At 49.3% G+C, this 22,854-nt stretch overlaps 2 protein-coding genes across 2 annotated transcripts; both read left to right on the top strand.

Annotated features, from left to right (window-relative positions):
* Positions 1-2,733: 2,733 nt before the first annotated feature.
* Positions 2,734-9,241, top strand: LOC119105762 (splicing factor U2AF 35 kDa subunit; the record flags this gene model as incomplete). Its single annotated transcript, XM_037229266.1, has 4 exons — positions 2,734-2,924; positions 7,562-7,796; positions 8,135-8,340; positions 9,022-9,241. Coding segments are annotated over exons 1-4 (705 nt in total), but the record flags the coding sequence as incomplete, so codon positions are not given.
* Positions 9,242-11,815: 2,574 nt separating this feature from the next.
* On the top strand, positions 11,816-14,001 carry LOC119105755 (transmembrane protease serine 9). Its single transcript, XM_037229253.1, has one exon. It carries the CDS (start codon positions 11,863-11,865, stop codon positions 13,846-13,848), a length of 1,986 nt encoding a protein of 661 aa, XP_037085148.1. The 5' UTR covers positions 11,816-11,862; the 3' UTR covers positions 13,849-14,001.
* Positions 14,002-22,854: the final 8,853 nt, after the last annotated feature.

Raw genomic sequence — 22,854 nt, 5'->3', positions numbered from 1 at the left:
GGCTCACAACCATGGTCAATATAGGCGCGGCAGTTTGTGTCTATCGTCGGTTCACTTTGTGTTTCGCCCGCCGCGGTGCGGGACTTGCTTGCCGCTCGCGGTCGGTATTGTGCTTTCAGGAGGGAAGGAGCGCGGGCACCGTCCCGTGTAGGGCGCGGGCCCGGTTGCACCCAAAACCTCGGGGCGGTTGGTTCGGAGATCTGTCGCCAGGCGGCTCTCACCCGGGCTGTCGGCAACGCCGGCGCTGGAAACGCGGCCGGCCGCTAGGTGGCAGAAACAACTGTACCAGGCATTCTGGGTGCCGCGCCAAGTGCTGCGCATGCGCGAGCATGCGAAAGTCGCATCCCCGGGCGGGCACGACGTGGGACGTGATGCGCGGTTTCTTGAGGCACTCCGCGTGAGACTCCACGGCCTTTACGGGCGGGGGGGGGGATTCCTTCACATGTCCCTGAATATCCGCACTCTATGTTTTTGTTCACATAAAATGTGCATTCATAATTGTCTGTTGGCTACAAAAACTCCTAATGATTGGTCGAGTAACAAGCATAATTAACAGATGCAGCAAGCTGATCTTTCCATTCCTGGTGCGCTATGCAGGGACCACTCCGCCGTGAATGCTAAACAAACCCATCCAGATCCGCACACCCGTACCATGCGGCAGGTGGAACAAGCATGCATCAATCTCAACTATGATGCAATCATGTGGCCAATATTAGTGCAATGTGATATTTTAAGGTAACAGCTGGCACAGTGCACTGACCATTGATGCAGGAACATATCAACTTGAATTGCTAAAAAACACTGACGCATGAAAAATTGGTTTTGAAAATACAAAAATCATGCAGCTTAAAGCCAAATTCATTTTGTGTGCAAAGGTTCCATCAGCAACTTCTCACTTTACCTCCTTTGTGAAGAATCCATATTTGTTGCAGCAGCTAGAGCAAGACATCTTGCCAGCAATGTCAACACATGCACACTGCAAAAGGTGGCAAACCAGTCAAAATATCTGGGGCATGTTCGATCCAGTTCTGAATGTGGCAGCCATCTTCTTTGTCTGGGACTGAGCCAAAGATATTTGAAGACTGGGGGATCATCTCCAACACCTTCCAATCTAATTTGCACTTCCTAGCTGATTACCCCTATAACTCCACTCAAGATTGGTCGGGTGCATACTGAATTAACCATTCAACATCATGCATTGGACTATAACATTACCAAATTCACAGCATCTAAAAAACGCATCACACAGTTCACAATGCAAACAATATTTTGTTTCAGAGCCACCATGGTTTTGAAGCCATTTTGTAGGACACTAGCCTAGCTGGTATCTAGTTGTTTGTGGCTGGTTCACCTAGTCTGACAAGGCCATTGACAGTCAATTGCCTTCTCAAGTATTGAAGGACCTCTAACCACATAATGAGTTGAACGAGTAGTTGCACCCTGAGCAGAACAGAAGATGGTGTCAAAGGCCACTCTGACACAGTTAGGACAAATAAGACACATGGGTTTCATGGCTGCAACTGCCTTCTGTAAGTGTCCATTATTTGTTTCTCTTAAGCACCATGCTGTTTCCTGCTCCACCCATCTTTGACTAAGCTTGATGCCAGCCCAGGGGTACAATAGGCTGCCCTTATTAAGGAATTCCAGCCCCAAAACATACCTTACTGTCCCAAACCTACCCCAAAATTTTGTCCAAAATCTGTCATGTTTTGGCAACTGGCACACACACACACACTGCAAATCTGGCAACTCAGCTTCTTGCAGGTTTGATGCCCACTTTCATTGCATTGTGGACCATCACCAAAAAATATGAAGTTGCAAAAATAATTTCAGGCAGACATACTTTCCAAAGCATTTTGAAAAACACAATGCCAAATTCTGCACAAATATGGCTTGGCTTAAGTTGTGTCAAATACACTACAATGATGCAGCAACAAAATTCAGCACAGTAGACGAATTTTGCAGGCTGCACTGAAGGCATGCGTTGACGTTCAACGATACAACTGCATATGGACGCGGTAGGGAGGAGACCTGTTGGTCAGACCACCAAAGATTCGTTTTCTTGTATTCCTACACATCACAAATATTCCTAACTTACAAGGCAACCTATGGTAAGTCACACACATGACAACTAAGTCACACAGATGAACAAGGATCTCAGTATGATATCAACCCTGATATCAACCACCCTGACATCAACCAAACTGAAACTGTTGTAACACAGACATGTACGCCCATACCCTTCCAGAACCCCAAACACGCAGTGCGCGTACTCGATACCGAGTCTCGGCATCGCTGCATCAGCCTCCGTGCCTCAGTCAGCTGCTGCCAAGGTTTTCTGCCAACGCCCTTGATGACGTCACTAGGATGCATCAAACATTAATCACATAAATTCACAAAAGGTTGCGCGGCTCTCATCATCATCGTGTCTGAAATTGACTGCATTAATATCACCTGCATTCGAAAATACTGGAAGTGGTAACCAACTGCAGAAAACGGTCAAACGCCGCAGGAACAGAACTGCGGAAAATCAATACAGTCTTGTACTAAGGGAGAATAAGGAGACAAAAGCTTTAAAAATAAGTATATTTTTCAGGAAAGGTGTTACGCAGTTGACTATTTTCTTGTGAGAAAAGTACATTCTTAATAATGCATACGTCATCAAAAATGCCAGACTCGGTATTTGTCCAAACCACGTTCGAATCTAGAACGTTTACAAGCAGTGCGCGCATTGCGCGTCAAAATTGCCAACGCCAAAATTGTGTGGCAAGTGAGCGTAGGCCTGTGGGTGATAACTGCGATTCTTATTGAAGCTGACACCCTTCAGGGAATGGGACCAACAGTTGCCAGTTACGTCGAGTAAAACAGTTAATTCTCAGCATGGCTGAGTATCTCGCCTCGATCTTTGGAACCGAGAAGGACAAGTGAGTGGAACCTGTTCCGGTAGCGTGATTCGTGTGCAAAAATCCATTCATTACGCAGGCCACCTATGTGACATTGGTGTGCAGAACCTCGCGCTGTCGTGCGCTTGACTTGAACCGTGCCGAATTACGCTATTTTTGAAATTGTTCTCTATGTGGTAAATGTTATGGCTCATTATTGCCCCAAACTTGGTAGTAGCATGCTACCCCAAATTGGTGTAGGTGTACTTTCCTACCTAACGTTAGAAAAAATCATTGCACACCATTCGTCGTGTTCAAGGCGGCACATATCGTAAATAATCTCAAAACAGGTAGAATCATGCTCCTACCTTCGAATTTCAATAACTTCGATGGCGGGCTCCCGAGCGCCACGCGCACCGCACCGCCTGGACTCCCCAGCGCCGTTTCTGCGTTGCCGCTGCGTAAATACAATATTTCTGCTTACCAAGAACTCTACAAAATGAACGGGACCAAGGTAAACCATTCGTCGTGTTTAAGGCGGAACATATCGTAAATAGTTTCAAAACAGATAGAATCATGCTCCTACCCTCAAATTTTAATAAATACGATAGCGAGCTCCCGAGCGCCGCACGCCCCGCACCGCACTGCCTCGACTTCCAAGCGCTGTTTCTACGTTGTTGCGAAAGCACAATATTTCTGCGTATCAAGAACCATAAAACATGTACGGGTCCAAGGTAACAATAATAAAGCAACCAAAATCGTTTCTTATCGAGTTTAGGTACATTTATGAAACACGCAGGCCAGAATTGTCCAGAACATATCCTAAACTAGCCAAACCTAACTTAACCTAACCTAACCTAACCTAACCTAACCTAACTGAGAATAGACCAGAACCTAAGCTAAGCTAAGCTAAGCTAGCCTGACCTGACCTGACCTGACCTGACCTGACCTGACCTAACCTAACCTAACCTAACCTAACCTAACCTAACCTAACCTAACCTAACCTAACCTAACCTAACCTAACCTAACCTAACCTAACCTAACCTAACCTAACCTTACCTGAGAATAGACCAGAACCTAAGCTTAGCTAAGCTGACCTACCCTACCCTAACCTAACCTAACTAACCTAACCTAACCTAACCTAACCTAACCTAACCTAACCTAACCTAACCTAACCTAACCTAACCTAACCTAACCTAACCTAACCTCCCCTCCCCACCCTATATCCCCTTCAACCCAGCATCTCATTGGCATCCATGTTCCATGCCATATATAGGTGCCATATAGTGAGCTTTTATTTAGCTGCTATGTTCTCATTTTGCTTTACATTCCTCACCCAATTCCCCTGCAACCCATGGTCCCGTTGGCGTCGAGGATCAAATTTCATGGATTCTTGCTACCTTGTCCCGGTACATTTTTATGGTTCGCAGTAATGTGACCCGAGCAGTAATGGCGCCGGTGTCGCGGGTGCTGTGTGTGTGCGGCGCTCGGGAGCTCGCCATCGTAATTATAAAAAAATTGAAGCTAAGATCATTAATCTACCTGTTTTGTGACTATTTACGATATGTCCTGCCTTAAACATGACGAATGGTTCACTTTGGTCCCGTACATTTTGTACAGTTCTTGGCACGCAGAAATATTGTATTTACGCAACGGCCACGCGGAAACGGCGCTGGGGAGTCCAGGCGGTGCGGTGCGCGCGGCGCTCGGAGGCCCGCCATCGAAGTTATTGAAATTCGAAGGTAGGAGCATGATTCTACCTGTTGTGAGATTATTTATGATATGTCATGCCTTAAACATGACGAATGGTGTACAATGATTTTTTCTAATGTTAGGTAGGAAAGTACACCCTGACCCCCAAATTACTGGCCCTATGTGTTGAAGTTGGTGGCAATCATGCACCAGAATATGCACTTTATTTATGATGGATGTGCACATAGATTTTGGCTATGGTGCCGTTGCCATGCTGGTCATGTTCAATATAACCCACAGCTATGCTCCAGAGCTTAGTTTGGAAGTTGATTGCCCATTTCTATCACTCTCATTTTACTGCTGTCTTCTGTAAGATGCATTGAACTCACCTGGTGTCAAAGAAAGGTTGCAAGGTGAATGATGAAAATGTATTGCCCATGAGAACACCACTCAGTACAGTATACCACATCACACTCTTCAGTGATCATGGATGGGCTAATTGCTTTTGACTATCATCCTGGTCTGGTGTATTAGTATGTACATAATGCTTTGGCCAGTTAACTCTGTCCACTGTTGAGGTGTTATTGAGTCTCAAGAGGGTCTGGATGACATTTTAGTTCAGGCATGCACATGTCACAAATCAAATTCTCTACTTATGTAATACTGGAATCAAGAACTTTACCAACTAAATGGACTGGAAAACTCCTCCTGTTCTTCCAGATTATTTTCAAATTGTAAAGAAAAGACTTTGTGCTATACAACATTTGGCTAACAATCATCCAGAAAGGGCTTCTGGTCCTTTTCGGTCCTCACCAACTTGCTTAGTTGATAGTATACTAGCCTCACAACCAGATGACCCTGGTTTGAATCCTAATCCTAATTCCAATCCTTTGAATCCAGAAGACCCTGGTTTGCATTTAAGTTGTGATATTATATATACATATATATATATATATATATATATATATATATATGGGGGGCTAAAAGCCAGGCATTTTTATTGTTTATTGGGGTTTTTGAGCACACTGACTTCTGTGGCCATTTGGTGGCCAAAAGCCAAACATCACCAGTCCTTCTCAAGGCTCCATAACATGTGGTCATGCCTGGATAGCTCACTGACTGAAATGTTTATATATATATATATATATATATATATATATATATATATATATATATATTATCACATTACATGAGGATAATGTCCAATAACTTTTTCATGATACTTACACCTTGTCTTTATTGTTTCATAAACTTTGCTCTTCAGTGTTGCTCTTTGTTCAAAACAGAGAAGTTGGTTAGAGAAGTGATATGTCAGTTTCAGACTGGGCTGAGATTATGAATGACATGCATTGCACCTCTCACTGGAATTGTATTATGCTCCTGTTAAAGAACTGAACTTCACTTGTGGAATGGACAATTAAAAAGTGAAAGATGATTTGAAATGCAAAATTTTGCATAACCATGCAACAAGTTGTGACTGCTCACCTGTAGATGGAAGGACATCTCAGGCCCTGCATGATCAGCTAACCAAAATACAGTTCTTTAAATAGACATGAGCACCATGTGATAAATACAGTCTATGTTCCCTCAAACTGAAATCATTATCATTATTATCCTGAAATAGACACTTTGGGAAAATGGCATGAATTCAGGCAGACCCATGTAGGAACTCAAATGCTAATGTTGCATGCATGACATTGATATTTCTGGATCACATAGCCATACTGCAAATTCACAGCACTAATTTTGATGTTTTAGGCCAAATGTTTCATCAAGTGTCATGAAGTTTTAGAATGCTTGCTGTGTTAAGTTGCCTGACCAAGGTCACAACATGATGACTTGAAAAATATGTGACCTTTTGATGATGCTATGCTTGTCAAACATTTTCTCTATGGCTTTTAAATTGTCCTAAGGGATGAAAGGCTTCTGCTCAACCCCTTGTTTGTAAATAGTTTTTGCGTTTAAGAAGCTTTCCCTTTCAACACTAAACCACTGCTAAGCCATCTGAAATATTTCTGATCAAAAGTTTATTAAGAGCATATCTGAGTGAAGGATTGCATGTTAGTACCTTTTGTCATTTACAGCCTAAGATCACTTTGTCAAACTTGAAATGAAGTGAAAGTTTCTTGAAGTGGAAATGCATTTTGTGTTATTGCATGGCATGCAACACACAATTTTCTACTGCTCCATTGTTTTCCAAGGAAGTGCAAGGTATCAAAAGATATGGTCAATCATTGATATGATGATTTCACCTCTCAGGACTGCCCCACCTCATCACCTGTGGTTTCTATAACCAGGGTGACATTCTTGCACAGCTGCATTTAGAGCATAATGCATCTCTAGCATGCATTTGCATAAAACAAGAAAGATAGGTGTGCTATTTTACTCCATTGATTATGTAGTTACTGTTTTATTTTTAAATGTTGGTCATGTAGCATCTGCGGTGAACTGCCAGCAGAACTTGTTTCACAGCCAGTGAAACAACTTCTTAGAACAGAAATATAAATATCTTCTTGGTTCTTGAAACAGATAGAATGGGGTTCTTCAGGCATTTGGAACAGCAACCTACCGGCACGCAAACACGTATGACGAGGGCGGGGCACGCAAACACGTATAACGATGGGCTATCGCCAACTGATATCCGTGAAAGCAACAAGCGATTCAACTGCTGCACTTAAAACAGGTTTACAAACTATTTTTGTTTCCCATCACCCACCTACGTCCCTGATAGTCAGCATGTCACACTCGATTCTCGTCGCATTCCGACAGCCAGAGCTCGGGAGGGCCAGGTAATCCCACGAATGGTGTTCAGTGAATCCGAAGACAGCGCAAACACAAATCGTCCATAGGAACTCCGTCGCTCGGCGAAGAAAGCCGGCAACCACTTGTAATACCTCATTTGTTATCACAATTGTGACATCATCTCGCAGTCATGTCGACTCACACATTCGTTGACTGGCTACATTTACGTTTGACACGTGTTTCAGAGTCAACTGCTCCTTCTACTTCAAGATCGGTGCGTGCCGCCATGGCGAACGCTGCTCCCGGATGCACAACAAGCCCACCTTCAGCCAGACGATCGTGCTGCAGAACCTGTACGTGAACCCGCAGAACTCGGCCAAGTCGGCCGACGGCAGCCACCTGGCCAACATCTCGGACGAGGAGATGCAGGAGCACTTTGACAATTTCTTCGAGGACGTGTTTGTCGAGTGCGAGACCAAGGTGAGCTCACCGGATCTTGTTATGTCCTTGATTGCTGGTACCCCAGGATGGGAAAAAGTTGCAGTCTTGGGACACGTGTGCCCACTGTGGTTACAAGCGCCGCGACTGGTCCCACCCGTTGGTCGTGATCTTGTGAACGTGAAGCGTGGTGCAGCTCCCCGTGGTCTCAGTCTCCCAGGCTCCGTGCGTGGCTCAAACAGTATCGCTCCCTCTTCCTTTGCTCCCAATGTCATATGTTGTTAAACAGCATAGAGGTCAGATCGAGCGGCAGTGCGACGGTGGGCGTCGCGCACCGTTCGGCATCACGAGCGCACTAGCTAATGAGAGTCCCTCCGCAGTTCGGCGAGATCGAAGAGATGAATGTCTGCGACAACCTGGGCGACCACCTCGTCGGCAACGTGTACATCAAGTTCCGGCGCGAGGAAGACGCCGACAAGGCAGTGCTGGACCTGAACAACCGCTGGTTCGGCGGCCAGCCAGTGCACGCCGAGCTTAGTCCGGTCACCGACTTCCGCGAGGCCTGCTGCCGCCAGTACGAAGTCGGGTGAGTAAGCGGACGGCAGGCCACGGTCGGCTCGGCCGCGCCGGTGACCATATCTGCACTTGTCCCTTGGTGGTGCGGTGGAGTTGGAGATGTTTTTATGTAATCCGAGCATTTCGAATACACGGCTCTGTGGGATCAGAGCTTTTGCTAAGCAGTTCTTGCTGTGTGAACTCTGACCCCTATCATTCGATCGCGTAATGTCATGTCAACGGCGGAGCTTGGTGGCAAGAGTTTTACATGCTGCAATGCTCAGCCTGGTCCGTCCTGCCCTCTGACGTCACCTGACCTTTAGTGCGTCCACTGCCATCGGCCACTGGCCATACCTATCAAGGGCAAATACTAGTGCCCTGAAACGACTCTAACCCAGGGCGCCACGGGTGGGTGAATCTGAAGGCACGTGCTCTAATCAACTGGGCCTCCGGCACGGACAAAGTTGGTGACATGTGGGCTAACGCGCGGTTGTTTGGGCGGGCACGTGACGACGCGTATTCAGTTGAAGGAAAACCATGTGGTGGGAGAGGCAGGCCCGCTGCACTGAACCATCTGTGGGGGATCAAATAGTGTTTTACAAAACTGGATGGCGGGCCTGCGCATTGCAGTTATTACCTAGTGGTGGGCAGCGAAGGGTTACTTTGCTTCGACCACGTGCGTGCCACCGCTGACCACCCGCTTCCGTTACAGGGAGTGCACGCGCTCCGGGTTCTGCAACTTCATGCACCTGAAGCCAATCTCGCGCGAGCTGCGCAAGGAGCTGTACGGCCGGCGCGGCCCGGCCTATGTGGGCGGCGGGCGGCGCCGCTCGCGCTCGCGGGACCGCGGCGGCGGCGGCGGCCGCGGTGGTGGCGGCGGCGGCCGCCGTCGGCGCTCGCGCTCCCGTGAGCGGCGCCGCTCACGCAGCCGTGAGCGTGGCGGCGGCGGCGGTGGCGGAGGAGGAGGCGGCGGCGGCCGGGAGGGCCGAGAGGGGCGCGCCGGCCGCTACTGAGACGCGCGCCGTCGTCTCGCCGCGGCCGTCGGGCGTGCTGTGGCGGGCGGGCGGGACCGCGCCGGCGATCTCCAGCGCCGCCCTGTGCCCGCCGGCGCGCCGTCCCCCGGCCTTGGGGGCGCAGAGTGTCCGTACGTGTGTGCTGTCGCGCTCTCTCCGCAAGCGACGGGCGTGCTGTGTCCGGCTTTCGCACGTGTCGTGTCGTCACTGTGTGACCCATTGGTTCATTGGGCTCCTATTCGATCCGTGTTTCATGTGGAACTGACTAAACGGCTCTTGAGACCTGGCTGTTCCATCGCAGGCACGCGCCGCTTCTCTGGGCACTATGTTCTGTACGGACAGTAGCAAGTCGATGACTATACGTAGCCTGTGGGAGTCGAGGACATTTTCATCCAGCAAATACAGAACACTTAACTATGTACCATGTACCTGTGTATCATGCATGTATTTGCGGTAAAGCCCATGGTTATTCTTCGGCGGTAGGTATGTGGCCACGACTCCGCTGCTCGCGACCCACAAGCGCAATAAGCCGCGCCCCAGCAGACCGGGCACAGGCCCGTACTGCTGCTGTCCGCCTCAGGCCTGCGGTCCAGCAGAAGCCGCGGCACCAGAGCACGCAGACGAACGTCAAGTTCGCGCCGGGCTCCCCGCCCGTCGAGCCTGAGTTTGACCTTGAAGGGCGACCTGAAGAGGTCAGGACTTGTTAACGGACGCTAGTTCTTGGGCTTGTAAATATTTTGGTGCTTGCAAATGTTAAATTCCTGATCATCTTTTGATGGTATGAGGTTCCCGGTCCCTAACCTTAAAGGCCACATGATATTGCAGAAACACGCCATTTTCGATGTTTCTGTGCTATGCTTAGTCATATGACATATTTTCAAGGAAATCTGAGCTGATCGCGAAATATTGCCAAGTTCCCGGACATCTCGCCTCATACATGTAGAGCTTTATACGATACTAGGCTAACGGCTAAGTGTAGTCACGTTGTTGGAGCGTGACACCGTGGTGTGGCATAAATGCATACAAAAATATAGGAGACCTGCGTGCATAAATGGGTGAGAAGGCGTGCGCAGGTGATTGCATCCTAACTACGATCCGTGAAGCCGAATGACGCAACGCGCGACCTAAGTAAACAGCAAAAGAGGACAGCTCAGATTGTTCATGATAGGCAGATGCGTGCCTGCCTGCAGAATGGCAATAAACGTTCAGTTAAGAAAAAAAACCACTTATTTCGATGTTTGAAAAATGGTTTTATTCACTCACATATAAAGAGCGCAAGGGTGACGACAAGGTTATCACGACTAACGACTGGTCCAAACAACATCATCACTTGAAGTCTTAACTTTTGACAAAACAGGACAATCCAAGTTATGAAAAGGACCATGTAATAATCATGAGTAACGCATGTGGCGCAGACCCAAACTACTGTTCCTCCCTTTAAAATTGCGGGAGACCAACAGGCGAATGACAGCAGACTTCTTATACTTAATTCTAACATGAGTGAAGATAAGTCACTCGGCGCAGCGTTAATGCGCGTTCCACAGAGAACGCACGCGGTGAGCCTCGGAGATGGGTCTCGCAGCCGGGGGACGCCGGCGCCGATCATACCGGATCAGCACCGGCCGCAGCGGCGCCATCAGGGAGGGCCGGCGAGGCCTGATCGGGGCTCCGCAAACCGGACCACAACGGCGCTATCAGGGAGGGCCGGCGGAGCGCGAACTCTGATGCATGACATAGCTGCATGCCCATTGATCAACAAAATGCGCCTAAACACACACACACACACACACACACACACACACACACACACACACACACACACACACACACACACACACACACACACACACACACACACACACACACACACACACACACACGCACACACACACACACACACACACACGTACGCACGCACGCACGCACGCACGCACACACGCACGCACGCACACACGCACGCACACACACACACACACACACACCTTTGCCACGCGCACACACACACACCTTAGCCACGAACGCACACACCTGTCATTTCCCGAATGATATCGATGAGTCGGATAGGCGAGTGTGTGCCAGCGAGAAACAGCTTTAGGCGCATACCTAGAATAGCAGTCCCCCCGGTCGTCGGGCCTGTTTTGCGGAGAAAGTTCCTGAAGTACGCCCTGAGCTTGCCCCCCCCTCCCCCCCACTGTTTGAAACGTTCCTACGCCTATGTCTGCCTGGGATGGCATGCCCCTTGTTGATCTACCATGAGCCTCGGTTTTTCCACCCGTTTTTCCCATAAACTGGTTACTTTTGGACTAGTAGTCTCTTAGCATGAGTTTTGAACAGCACATCAAACTTGCGTAAATGTTCCAGCAGCTGTCTACGGGGTTGCTTCGCTCCCCCAAACACCAAAGCTTTGCGCGCCTCTGCATGCCTCAGACGCTGGGATTTCCAGGCTGTAGCCCGCGGCACGCATAATTGCGCCATCTGACCAGTTGGGCGGCGGCAGGAGCGGCGGTCGGGCCGTGGAAGGCGTTTGTCTTCAACCACAAATGGGTGTCGGTGTGCGCACACAGCTCGGGGCTGTGCTCCAGCTTGTGCTGACGGCGTGGCTGGCGGACGCGGTTATCACAGCCAACAGCAACCGGCCGGACCTTCTGCCGACGGACTGCGGCCGCCGCCTTGTGCGGCCGGACGAGGCGCTCCGACCGTTCATAGTCGGGCCGGGCAACACCTCCGCCTATTATGGCCAGTACCCGTGGCAGGCGCGGCTGGTCATGTACGATGCCAATGTGAAGGGCTACGTACATCACTGCGGAGGCATCATTGTCTCGCAGGAGCACGTGGTGACGGCCGCCCACTGCGTAGTTGAGGTGGTCCCCCGTCGGCTGCTGGTGCGTGTCGGAGACCTCCGATTTGATGACCGCGAGCTGTTCGAGCAGGAATTTGCCGTCGTCAGCTACCACGTGCACAGCCGGTTCGGCACGGGTACTGGCTTGCGGCACGACGTGGCCCTGCTGCGGCTACGTCGCCGCGTCGGACCCGGCATCGAGTTCGGCCGCTACGTGCAGCCGGCCTGCCTGCCGGCAGACGACACCGAGTACGAGACGTTTCTGCCATGCGAGGTGTCCGGCTGGGGCCGCATCGCGGATCTCGCGCCCATCTCGGACGTGCTGCGCGGCGTCTCGGTGCCGCTGGTGTCGGACGCCTTCTGCGGCGCGCCCGAGATCTACCAGGACCGCTTCCTGCCCGGCGGCATGTTTTGCTCGGGCCCGACGGGTGGCGGCGCCGACAGCTGCGAGGGCGATTCGGGCGGCCCGCTGGTGTGTGGCGACGCGGACAGCGGCCGCTTCGTGGCGTATGGCGTCGTGTCGTCTGGCGACCCGCTTGGCTGCGGCCAACGACCCGGCCTCTACACTAAGCTGTCGGCCTACGTTGACTGGCTGTTGCGCCGCCTTGAGCTGGACCAGGAGGAGGATGCGGCCCCGAGTACGGCAGTGACCGCAGCTCCAGATGCCGCCGACCGGCCTCAGGGCGACCTAGGCCGGCCTTGTTCCACCCCGGACGGCGCAGCCGGCTTTTGCATTCACTTACGGGACTGCCCCGACCTACTGCCGGCGGGCGGAGAGGACCTGTTAGTGACACTAAACCGGCCTCTCTGCGGCCTAGACGCGGCCACCAGTCCGCTGCTCTGCTGCCCCGGACGGGAACCGCGCCGCGCCGACTGCGGACGGACCAGCTTTTCGCCACCGGCGCAGCTGGGCGCCGCGTTCGCCAAAAACGCCGCCAACTTTCCCTGGATGGCGGCCATCTCCCAAAGGCGAAAGGGCGGCAGAGGTACGCCGTTTTGCGGGGGCGCCGTGATCTCTGACCGATGGGTGTTGACGGGGGCGACCTGCGCTCACGATGACCGCCAGCTGAGTGTGCGTCTCGGTGACCTCGACTTGCAGGACACCTCTGACGACAATCCCAACGCTCCTTCGTTCGAACTGGACATCATAAAAGTTGTGCGACATCCACAGTTTGCGCCGCCGGAAAACGGAGCTCAAGACATTGCCCTGCTGAAGACTGCGTCAAAAATTTCGTTCTCCAGCACTGTGGGCCCTCTTTGTCTGCCAGACCCATCCCTCACATCGACTGTACCAGTGGGAAATGACGTCATCTTCGCGGGCTGGGGCGCGCCCAGATTTGGTGCCAACACTGCGCTCTTGTCTCTGAAATGGGCCAGGGTGAGGGTGGTGGATTTCGGAGGTTGTAGAAGCAATTACACGAAGATCCGGTCACACACCCAGTATTTTGATGCAGGCTCGTTTTGTACGAAGTTTATTGAATCAACACCGGAGTTCTCGTGTGCCATTAATGGAGGCGACCAGGGTTCTGTGTTAATGGAAGTTGTCAGGGAGGGTGACATCACGAGGTGGTATGCAGTGGGGTTGGCTGTTGCTGGAGTCGGTTGTGGTAGCGAAGAGTTTCCGGATGTCAACATCGCGCTTGGACCATCAGTGGACTGGATCCAATCGGTCATCGCGACGGCATGATAAATGTTACCTTAAGTTGCCTGTGCCATTCATCAGTGCAACCGCACACCCACACCTCCGTTTTTTTCAGCAGATTTCTAGTGCGGTGCGTCGTATGAACTGAGCTCTGTTAAGCCGGCTTTTATGTGAGCAGACGCCCAATACATGTCAGCAGTCAGCAACACTATGTCAGCCGCAAACGCTATCTCGACCATAACGGATCCTCCTGGTGGGGACCTAGCATATCCGCGACTGGCGATCGGGAGGCGGGAGCTGGACGCCCGCCGCAAGGCTGATGAGCAGAGCACAGACACACCACTGCCAGAGTACCTGACGGTCCAGCGTTATAAGCTAGACTTCGGCGGGAAGCCAGGCCAATTAGAAGGCGTTGCCGCTGAACTAGATCCGCTGAACTAGATCCCGTTCCAGGGCTAACAGGCGTTCTCCCAGCTAGTGTTCCCGAAATCTCTGAATATGCTCTCATGACTCCAGTGAAGTGCCCTACACCAACGGAAAAGAAAGCAGTCAATGGTTCGCGACCAAAGAGCTTACACTTTGCGTGAGAGGCGGGGCCTCAGCGCCGCTGTTACGGTAGCCTGCACCTACTAAAAAGTTATAAAAAGGCGTCATCCGTTGAAACCTGCGCGGAATAGCAGAGGATGAAGCCGTAAAGGGGTTGGAGAGACACGGCGTCACTGGTCACAAATTTAATGTTTGCATATATACATACATGATTTCACTAAGAATTAAGCAAGAAACACGTTTGTATAAGCTGTATGCTGTTAAGCCGCATTGCATTAACATGTGTTGCAATGCTGAAGAACATCATATCTAGGAAAAATTGCCATTTAGTCTGTCCCAGTGAGACAAAATATGGACCTAGGTACAACAAACCGGCTACCAATCGCGAGATCTCGATGGAGTCAATCCGCTGGATTTTCGGCAGGACTGTTTCTTTCGTAATTTGGTGAAGACAGAGTATATCGATCACGTCCCATCTTCATGAAACCCAGCGAATTTTGGGCGAATTTTCAACGACGTAATACGATGGTTGTCCGAATAATTTCCTGCCTTAAAAAGCCGTTGCATACAAATATATCGGTAATCTTATAAAAACTGGTGGTTCAGCTAGATCGTACGCAGCTGCATAATCAGGCAGCCCTTCCCAGCTGGGAACGCTGGCTCCAGGTTCATCACTGTAAGCAGACATAGTGCCAAGTCGAAAACTGTTACGAGCCGACCAGCCAATCTCACCATCCAACCATCAATGCCCTGGGCGGACGAACCTCCCCACATGCGGAGTCATTACAAACGGTTAGTAACTGAAATGATATAAGCTTGTAAACAGCGAAACAATCGAGTCGAGTCGCCCATGTCGGACTTCTGACACAAGCGCTGTCAATAAGTCCAAGCACGACCTCTTGGGCTCGTGTTCCTTGAAAACCAAGCAGCCCACAGAAACTGCATCCAATCAGTTGCATGCAACCGCCAGAAACTTCGACCAAGGCTATAGAAGATGACTGGCGGTGTGCTCGGATAACACAAATTCAAGTTGTGGATTTTTGACATCATGAAGTCAGCGACCTAAAAAAAAACACTAAGAAGGTAACATTTCCTTTATATGAGCTTGGAAACTCATTCAGTAAGGACATGACAAATGCTCATGACAGTGTTTCCGATCCCGTGCAAAAGGCAATGCACACCTACCACATTTGTGGGAGCACATTTCACTGCAGTATTTTCTTCTGCGTTAGGCAGTTGATTAACTAGCTGTAAGCACTAGGCAGTTGACTCCCTCGTCTGGTAGGGGGAAGGGGGGTCGATGAGACCCCCAAAGGTTTTCTAAGGATAGTTCTTTAGCACGCCGTGGATCCGTGCCTAATTTTTTCAGCCCCTGGGGCATTCATTATGCATGCGTTAATACCAAAAACGTGTCTCTAGCTTCTCTGTTTTTTTAGCAGCGACGGTTTTTTTAACAATACTGCACGGTAATCTGCGACTGGTGCGGGTAAGATTGAACTGGAATGAAGTTTTTTCAGGCATTGGTCTTTGACCTCGCCTTGTGGGGTGAATTATTGACAGCAACATAATGCTTATTACCAGTCGTGCGACCTCGTTGAGATCAATCCAACGCTTCTTCTCCGCGAGGTCCTATCGCTTGTAGCTTGGGAACGACAGGGTAAAGGGATGCAGTCGCATCTACCGCACTCCTCTTTTAATAAACACTCAATATGCATTTTTAAATTTCATTTGCTTCTAACGCTGGGCCTAAGCCGGAATTATTTGGAGCAGGTATGGTGTAGGTAAAGGTGGTCAGGTACATATATATTCGCATTAGTATGACGGACCCGTTCGTCCGTCACCTGTTCACGTCACCTGCTTCAGGTCAACCAGGCATCTATCACGTCATAATAACGCCACTGAAATCCTGCCACGCCATAAGCCATGGAGCAATAATATCATTGTCGAGTCATTCAAATCTGCCATTGGTAAGCATGATTCCCAGACATAACAGCCGGCAATTGGCAACCAATCCATTTTGTGCAGGGTGCGATGATATGATCAAATAAAAACAGTTTAGGCAGCATATTTACTAAACGGAGATATTATGTTTCCTGGAGTAGCATTTCCAACTTAAAAGTGTACCAATGGTTTTAAGAGAGCATATTTCATCACATTTGACGCTTGCTTCGTTACGTTCATCCGTGTCGCACTCTCTTTAGTGGAAGTTGGCTGTGCAGATTGGCAGCGCAGAACTCCGCCAGTGTTTGCGGGCTTGATAGAGGCATCCGTCTCCAAGGTTATGCGATTGTACCTGCTTTCTGCACTCATTTTTTTGACGACGTATGGGACAGTCCTTCCGTCCCCCGTTAAGCTTACAATAAAGGCTCAATTAAGATGTTGAATGTTAATGACTTCAACGATAATTATTCGGTTGAATCTAGGGCGACGTATCACTAAATGCTTAGGAATCCTGCCGAACGCTTCCGCAGCGGTGATTTGCACAGACACTGCGTCAAATTTTAGATGCTTTTAGTTGTGCAGAGAACACGGTGAGCTGGAAATGGTTTTGAGCGAAGATGGGAAGTGAAAAATTTGTCCGCAAAAAGATTTATCGGAAGTGAAAACCAAATAAGAAAAGACGAAACGGTGAATGAGATGTACCGGCTAATAAAAGCATGAATACTAATTCGAACTGGAATTAATCCGATAAACATCACAAGTCATTTTCTGACCTCCACGCCGTTGTAAGGACTTGTTAACAAGATTTCCAAACTTAACTATAAATCATATTTTGGAGCGAAGCAACAAATGCCACCAAGCACATACTTTGGCGTCTTTCAGAGGCAGGCTTCTGTCTGTCTTCCTCTCAAAAAATAAAAAATTAGCATTTTTGGCATGATTTGCAGACATACTGGATGTAATAAGCGACCATCAAAAAACAAGAGTCCTTGATATCCTCCAAACTACAGGATTGGTTTGTGAGCTATCAAAGAAGACCTTGGAACCTAAGATATCAGTGGTTTTGAAGCACGCAATTTTGCTTCCAGAATGACTGCTGTGTTTATCACCAGTGTTTTCAAATATTTGTCGTACATGCACTGGACTATTTACTACAACCTTGATAGGTCGCTATGATCGATGTGTTTCGCCCGAACCTTCAATGAAGGTTAAGTAAAAAAAAACTTTTTTGTTTAAGACACATCATTTCCGTCCAAAAATGATGTATGAAAGGATAATTTTACTTCATTAAGCATCAAAGCTCGTATGGCTTTGATTTGACATCACGAAACTACGTTGTGAACCAAAAACTGTGCGCTAAATATTTTGACATTCAAAAGGTTGGATAAAGGTAATTGCCTTCCTAAAAACCTTGCCTTTATTTGCTATAAATTGTTCACTTTTTGCCTGTTTATGGGCCGTGAGTTGACAGATTCCGTTTCAACTCACATTTGTAAAACATGAAGACGTCTTTGAATGCAAAGTATTTTAAGCTGACCAGTTTGCTGACTAAAGCCAGAGCCTATGAATTTGGGCTGATATGCCAAGATCCGAAGTTATGCCGTCGTACGCACATGTCGGGATAATATGCGTTGATACTTACCGCGTCCAATAAGCCGAATTTTATGACTCCCTAGCAACGTTTAGTTCTTCGAACACATTTCGAAGGCAATTTTCGGGGAAAGTTGAGTCACGCCTGATATGGAGCTGGTTCTACACTCGCCCAACGGCGTCATTATTCTAAGGGTTGGGTACACTGGTGTCGAAAACTTGCCGTTAGATTTGGTAACAATTGTTTACCATTTCAACTAACGTGTAACAAGTGACGGACAAACTCACTGCAGTGACAACAGATTCTTACTTGCATGTGCTTGCAGGTTTTCATGGCCCCAAATCCATCTTTGGGATGTTGGGGCACGAACCCCATTCCGACCCGGCTGGTTTTGTGCAGTGTAAGCTTGCGAGTTGTAAACTTTGCTTGTGACGAACATCATGTGCCACCATCGCGTCTATGATCACCGCAATTCTGGGAGCACGTCACTAGCAGAGGTCATACCATATGTGCCCTTCAGAAACATCAATGATACGCCTTCCCTAACGATAAACGCATGCGAAACTTTCAACGGTGCGTGGTAACAGACAAGTCTGTATTGACGCATTTATTTCGTATGCAAAGAACTCGTTTTGAAACATCACAGGTCGTCTGCTCCTATTGGCGACGTGACCAAGGAGGAGGCCATGGCCTCATGGCCTCATGGCATGTCTCTAGATCCACGCCTGGGCGTCGGCAAGTCTCTGCTGCCAGCCGCAGCAAGTCTCCTCCAGAGGGGCTCTATCTCACTGACGGGCGCGCACCGTCCCATCGCATCAATCGGCCGGCCAGCACCGACGAACGTCTCAGGAGGACTGGCGAGATGTAATACCTGGCTATGCCATCTGTTCATCATGCCATCCATCAAAAGTGATGCGCATATATATATATATATATATATATATATATATATAAGCGTTCATATGTATGTAAAGCATGCTTTGTTGAAAATCACAGCAAGATAAGGAATGCCGATTTTTTGCGCTCTCTTCGGAATAATATCATAAAAAGATTGACATTACTGAGCTTGGGTCATTACAAGCAAGGCTCACATTTCGACGGCTAAATATTGCACCCACATGAGGCTATTATGTCCTGATGGAGGGGTGGTGGCGGCTGGGGCGAACAATCGTATTGGCAGAAGTGTGTGTCGATGCTTGCAGACTGCTACGCATTAGCTGTTTTCGGATGGATAAATGGACTTAAGAAAAATAAATTGTTTTGAAAGCTTTTGTACAGAATAAACATTCTGACCCAGAAATAACCGTTTCCCTGCAATGGCCTTGACATTCAACAGCCAAAGCGCATGTATCCAACACAAAGCACGTTTATAGTACGAAATGAGCCTTTTTGATGGACATTTGTTTTTTGCGCTCCGCGCCTTTGGGTCATCCAAATTCTAGACCGATACCTGGGCTGGTAGCGGCGTGGATTGCGCAATGGCGTTGGATACTGGCGACACCATTGCTTACACCGGTGTCCGGTGGAACAAGGCGAGCTTTGAGGAGCATTCACTTCAAGGGCCATTCATCGTGGATCGTGCCTAGGGAAGTAAGCTTTGTAAATACTCTATACCTGTTGATGGGGATGCAGCCAGGACATAGAAGTCTGTTTTGTGGCGTCTGCGTCAGACATGCCATCGAATCGTTTTAAAAAGCTTAGACACGTTTCGATAGAAGAGGCCTGACATCATTGCAATTGTATCAGCATATCCGTATTGACAAGCATGTTCTTGCATCTCTACATGTCATTTCTAGCCGAAAATCGCCCATGAAAGGCGTTAGGAAATACTCGCTCGAGCCCTTCAATCTTTTTAAAAGTTCGACAGTGATACTTCGTTGAAACGACTATTTTCATATGAATTGTACTGTATTATTTTACGTGTCGGCACATCCCCCGCACTGGTGGTATCAACGCGTGTTATCACGACCCCGTGGACGAGCGATTGAGGCGCCTAGGTTGGAATGTTCTTGAGAATTCAAGGCATTCCAGACGGGATAAACACACAAAACAGACTGCATGGTATCAGCAATTGTACGGGTTACAATGCATTGGCAGATCTCAAAACTGCTCAGCCTACATACTCGCTATGTTGCATTGAGAAACTGGCCAATGCCACCTTTCCCTATTTCAGATACCACACGCTTTAGCTGAAACAAAGTAAGATTTGGTCAAGGGAGATGCAAAGGTTCATGGTATTCATTGCGTCCAATGCCTATGAAAAATCCTTGCATTTTAGTAACACCTTTCTCATAGTCGCTAGAATCGTATAAAGATTACTGAACATTCGCTGTTTTCGTCGTTCATCGTCGTTTTCGTGTTGCGACGTTTCGTCTTTGAAGATACCAGCCTCGGCCAGGCCAACAGCAAGCCAGGTAAAACAAGCTATTCATGCGCGCTAGCTCGCGAGGGCCACATCAGCGGGTATGTGAACCTTCCATGAAGACCAAATTTCCAACGTTCCGATTAAACCATCGACTGGATTGATAATCCGCATGCCGTATTGTGTAAGTGACCTGAAACAACAGCGGGGGGAGGGGTACTTATTCTGGCCGACACGCAGACATTCCATGGGCACGCCCCTTGATGTATGGAACCTCTTCTAAAGCAGAGGGTGCATAGACTTTCTTCCTTAGGATTAGGCTTCAAAGTCGAAACGTCCGCTTGTAGAAACTGCTCTTTGCAGAGCCATCATCGCGATACGGCCAACGATGCGTCGCCCCGAAACATCCCCCTTTCAAGCCGCCAGTTGCTTAAGCATACTTTTCCACGATGCTAACCTTGCTATGTACAACTGACTTACTTGCGTGGGTGATAGGGACCTATCTCATAGACGGGGCCAGCGGCGTGCCAGTATTAAGTCTCAAACATTATCAGATTGATCATCGGACAATAGATGGCAGCACGTTGCAACCCAAGGCGGCGGTTAGCTCCCGAACGCCTGCACACGAAGTCCGAACAGGGGGGACTATTAAAAGACCAACTCGGTATTTCAGGATCAAAAAGTCGGAAAAAAGTAATTCAAAAGGAAATCGGTCAGACCGGTCAATCTCACGAGACGAGCGTTAAAATGACGTCGGATGAGTGAACGATAACGTCACAGGTTGTAGAAAACACCTAAAAATCAGTAAAATCTTAGAGCGGCTTCAGAGACCCCTAATTTTGGCCCTTTCGCCCTGAAACGGACAACTATGAAAATAACGCATTCTTGGGCTCATAGCAATATTGTAATGATCAAGATCAATGATCGAGGTCTGATTGGGCCAGCTTAAGGCCAGGTCACATAAAGGTCGGGCTATCTCATCGGACATGATTTTTCTCTCTTCCAGATCACATGCCAGCTGGCTATGAATGCATATGAGATAACAGCTGGACAACTTCCTTTGGCGTAACACTTATTAGATAGCCTCGCGTGACCCCTTTTGGAAATCTGATGTGATCTCGTATAATGTAACTGCCTTTTACTGGCAGACCGTCGCGCCGGTCGATCCATTGCATAGAGTAGTCGAGAACAAGAGAAAAAACCGTGGCTGACTGCATGCGTAAGCGAAAACGGCTGTGCAAGACCGCATGGGCGGTGTCATAACGCGGCAGACTGACATAAGACAGATCAACTATTAGTTTTCAACTGTTTTAAAATAACCACCTGTCAGACACTGGGAATTGGCGAATCTTGCTGTGTGGCCCTGAGGTCCGGAGGTCGCTTCCGGACCTCTAAAGAAGTTGTTTTTGACCCACCAGACAGCCACTGATTAATATCGCTCCCGAAAGGCGCCCCGGCACGCACACCCACCGAGCCGCACAACATCATTGTGAACGTATGATACCACAGGCAGCACCGGCTTATAAAACAAATCACTTCCATCCAACTGGTAATTTCCCTGACGCCGTCAGGAGAGACGCCGCGAATGTGATGCGAATAACTGATGAATGTTTGCAAGGTATGTTTAAGCAGCACTTCTCAGGGATTTTTGAGTGCTGAGCTTGGCACCGTGACTGGATCCAGGCTGTCCAGCGGGAAATGAGGGGTTACGTTACCGCAAGTCTCACGCTCGCTGCAAAGCAAATTGTCTTGGTGGTAATGTCCCTCGTTAGGTGCCTGTGTTTTTTCTATGCGTTCGCTGTTGGGAGCGGCTTGTTCTCAGATTGTTTTTGCCGCTCCGCTACTAGGCTGTCGCTAGTCCGTGCAATTGTGGAATAATAACGCGGAATATGTTAGCGCACGACGTCACGGACCAGCAGAGGGGTGGTGGTCAGCCACGCGACAGACCAGCAGAGGGGTGGTGGTCAGCCACGCGACAGACCAGCAGAGGGGTGGTGGTCAGCCACGCGACAGACCAACAGGGAAGTGGTAGTCAGCTACGCGACAGACCAGCAGGGAAGTGGTGGTCAGCCACGCCATACCACGTTTCGTGGTATGGCGTGGCCTGCTGTACCCGAAATAAGCATTTCCGCCGAGATCCGCCCCTGCGACAGACCCGCCTCCTTGCGACAGACCCGCCCCTGCGACAGACCCGCCTCCTTGCGACAGACCCGCCCCTGCGACAGACCCGCCTCCTTGCGACAGACCCGCCCCTGCGACAGATCCGCCCCTGCGACAGACCCGCCTCCTTCGTGTGCCTTGCCTATGTTTATGTGTGCATTACTTCCACAGGGCCATCCACAATGGAACGTGGTCAAAGGTGCGCGAGATTAAACCATGCTGGTGCAAAACATAAAACGCACAGACACCCATTCACCGGCCGCCAATAGCAGTAGAGCTTACCAGATGCGCTCTCACCGCGCGCACAAAACACCGCCGCGTCAGTCGTGTTATGTGGGCTTGCGATATACTGCACAATGCTGGTGTGTGCTACTCGACGCGTCTCCTGCCGACCTCGGCTCTCGGCCTACGGAGGTGTAGCAGCTCATTCCGCCGAGTGGGTCGCACACGC

This window comes from Pollicipes pollicipes, unplaced genomic scaffold (assembly GCF_011947565.3).
Source record: "Pollicipes pollicipes isolate AB1234 unplaced genomic scaffold, Ppol_2.1 Scaffold_2555;HRSCAF=2994_pilon_pilon_pilon, whole genome shotgun sequence".
In the NCBI taxonomy this organism is placed as follows: Eukaryota; Metazoa; Arthropoda; class Thecostraca; order Pollicipedomorpha; family Pollicipedidae; genus Pollicipes; species Pollicipes pollicipes.
This window is presented reverse-complemented; position numbering and strand designations above follow the sequence as displayed.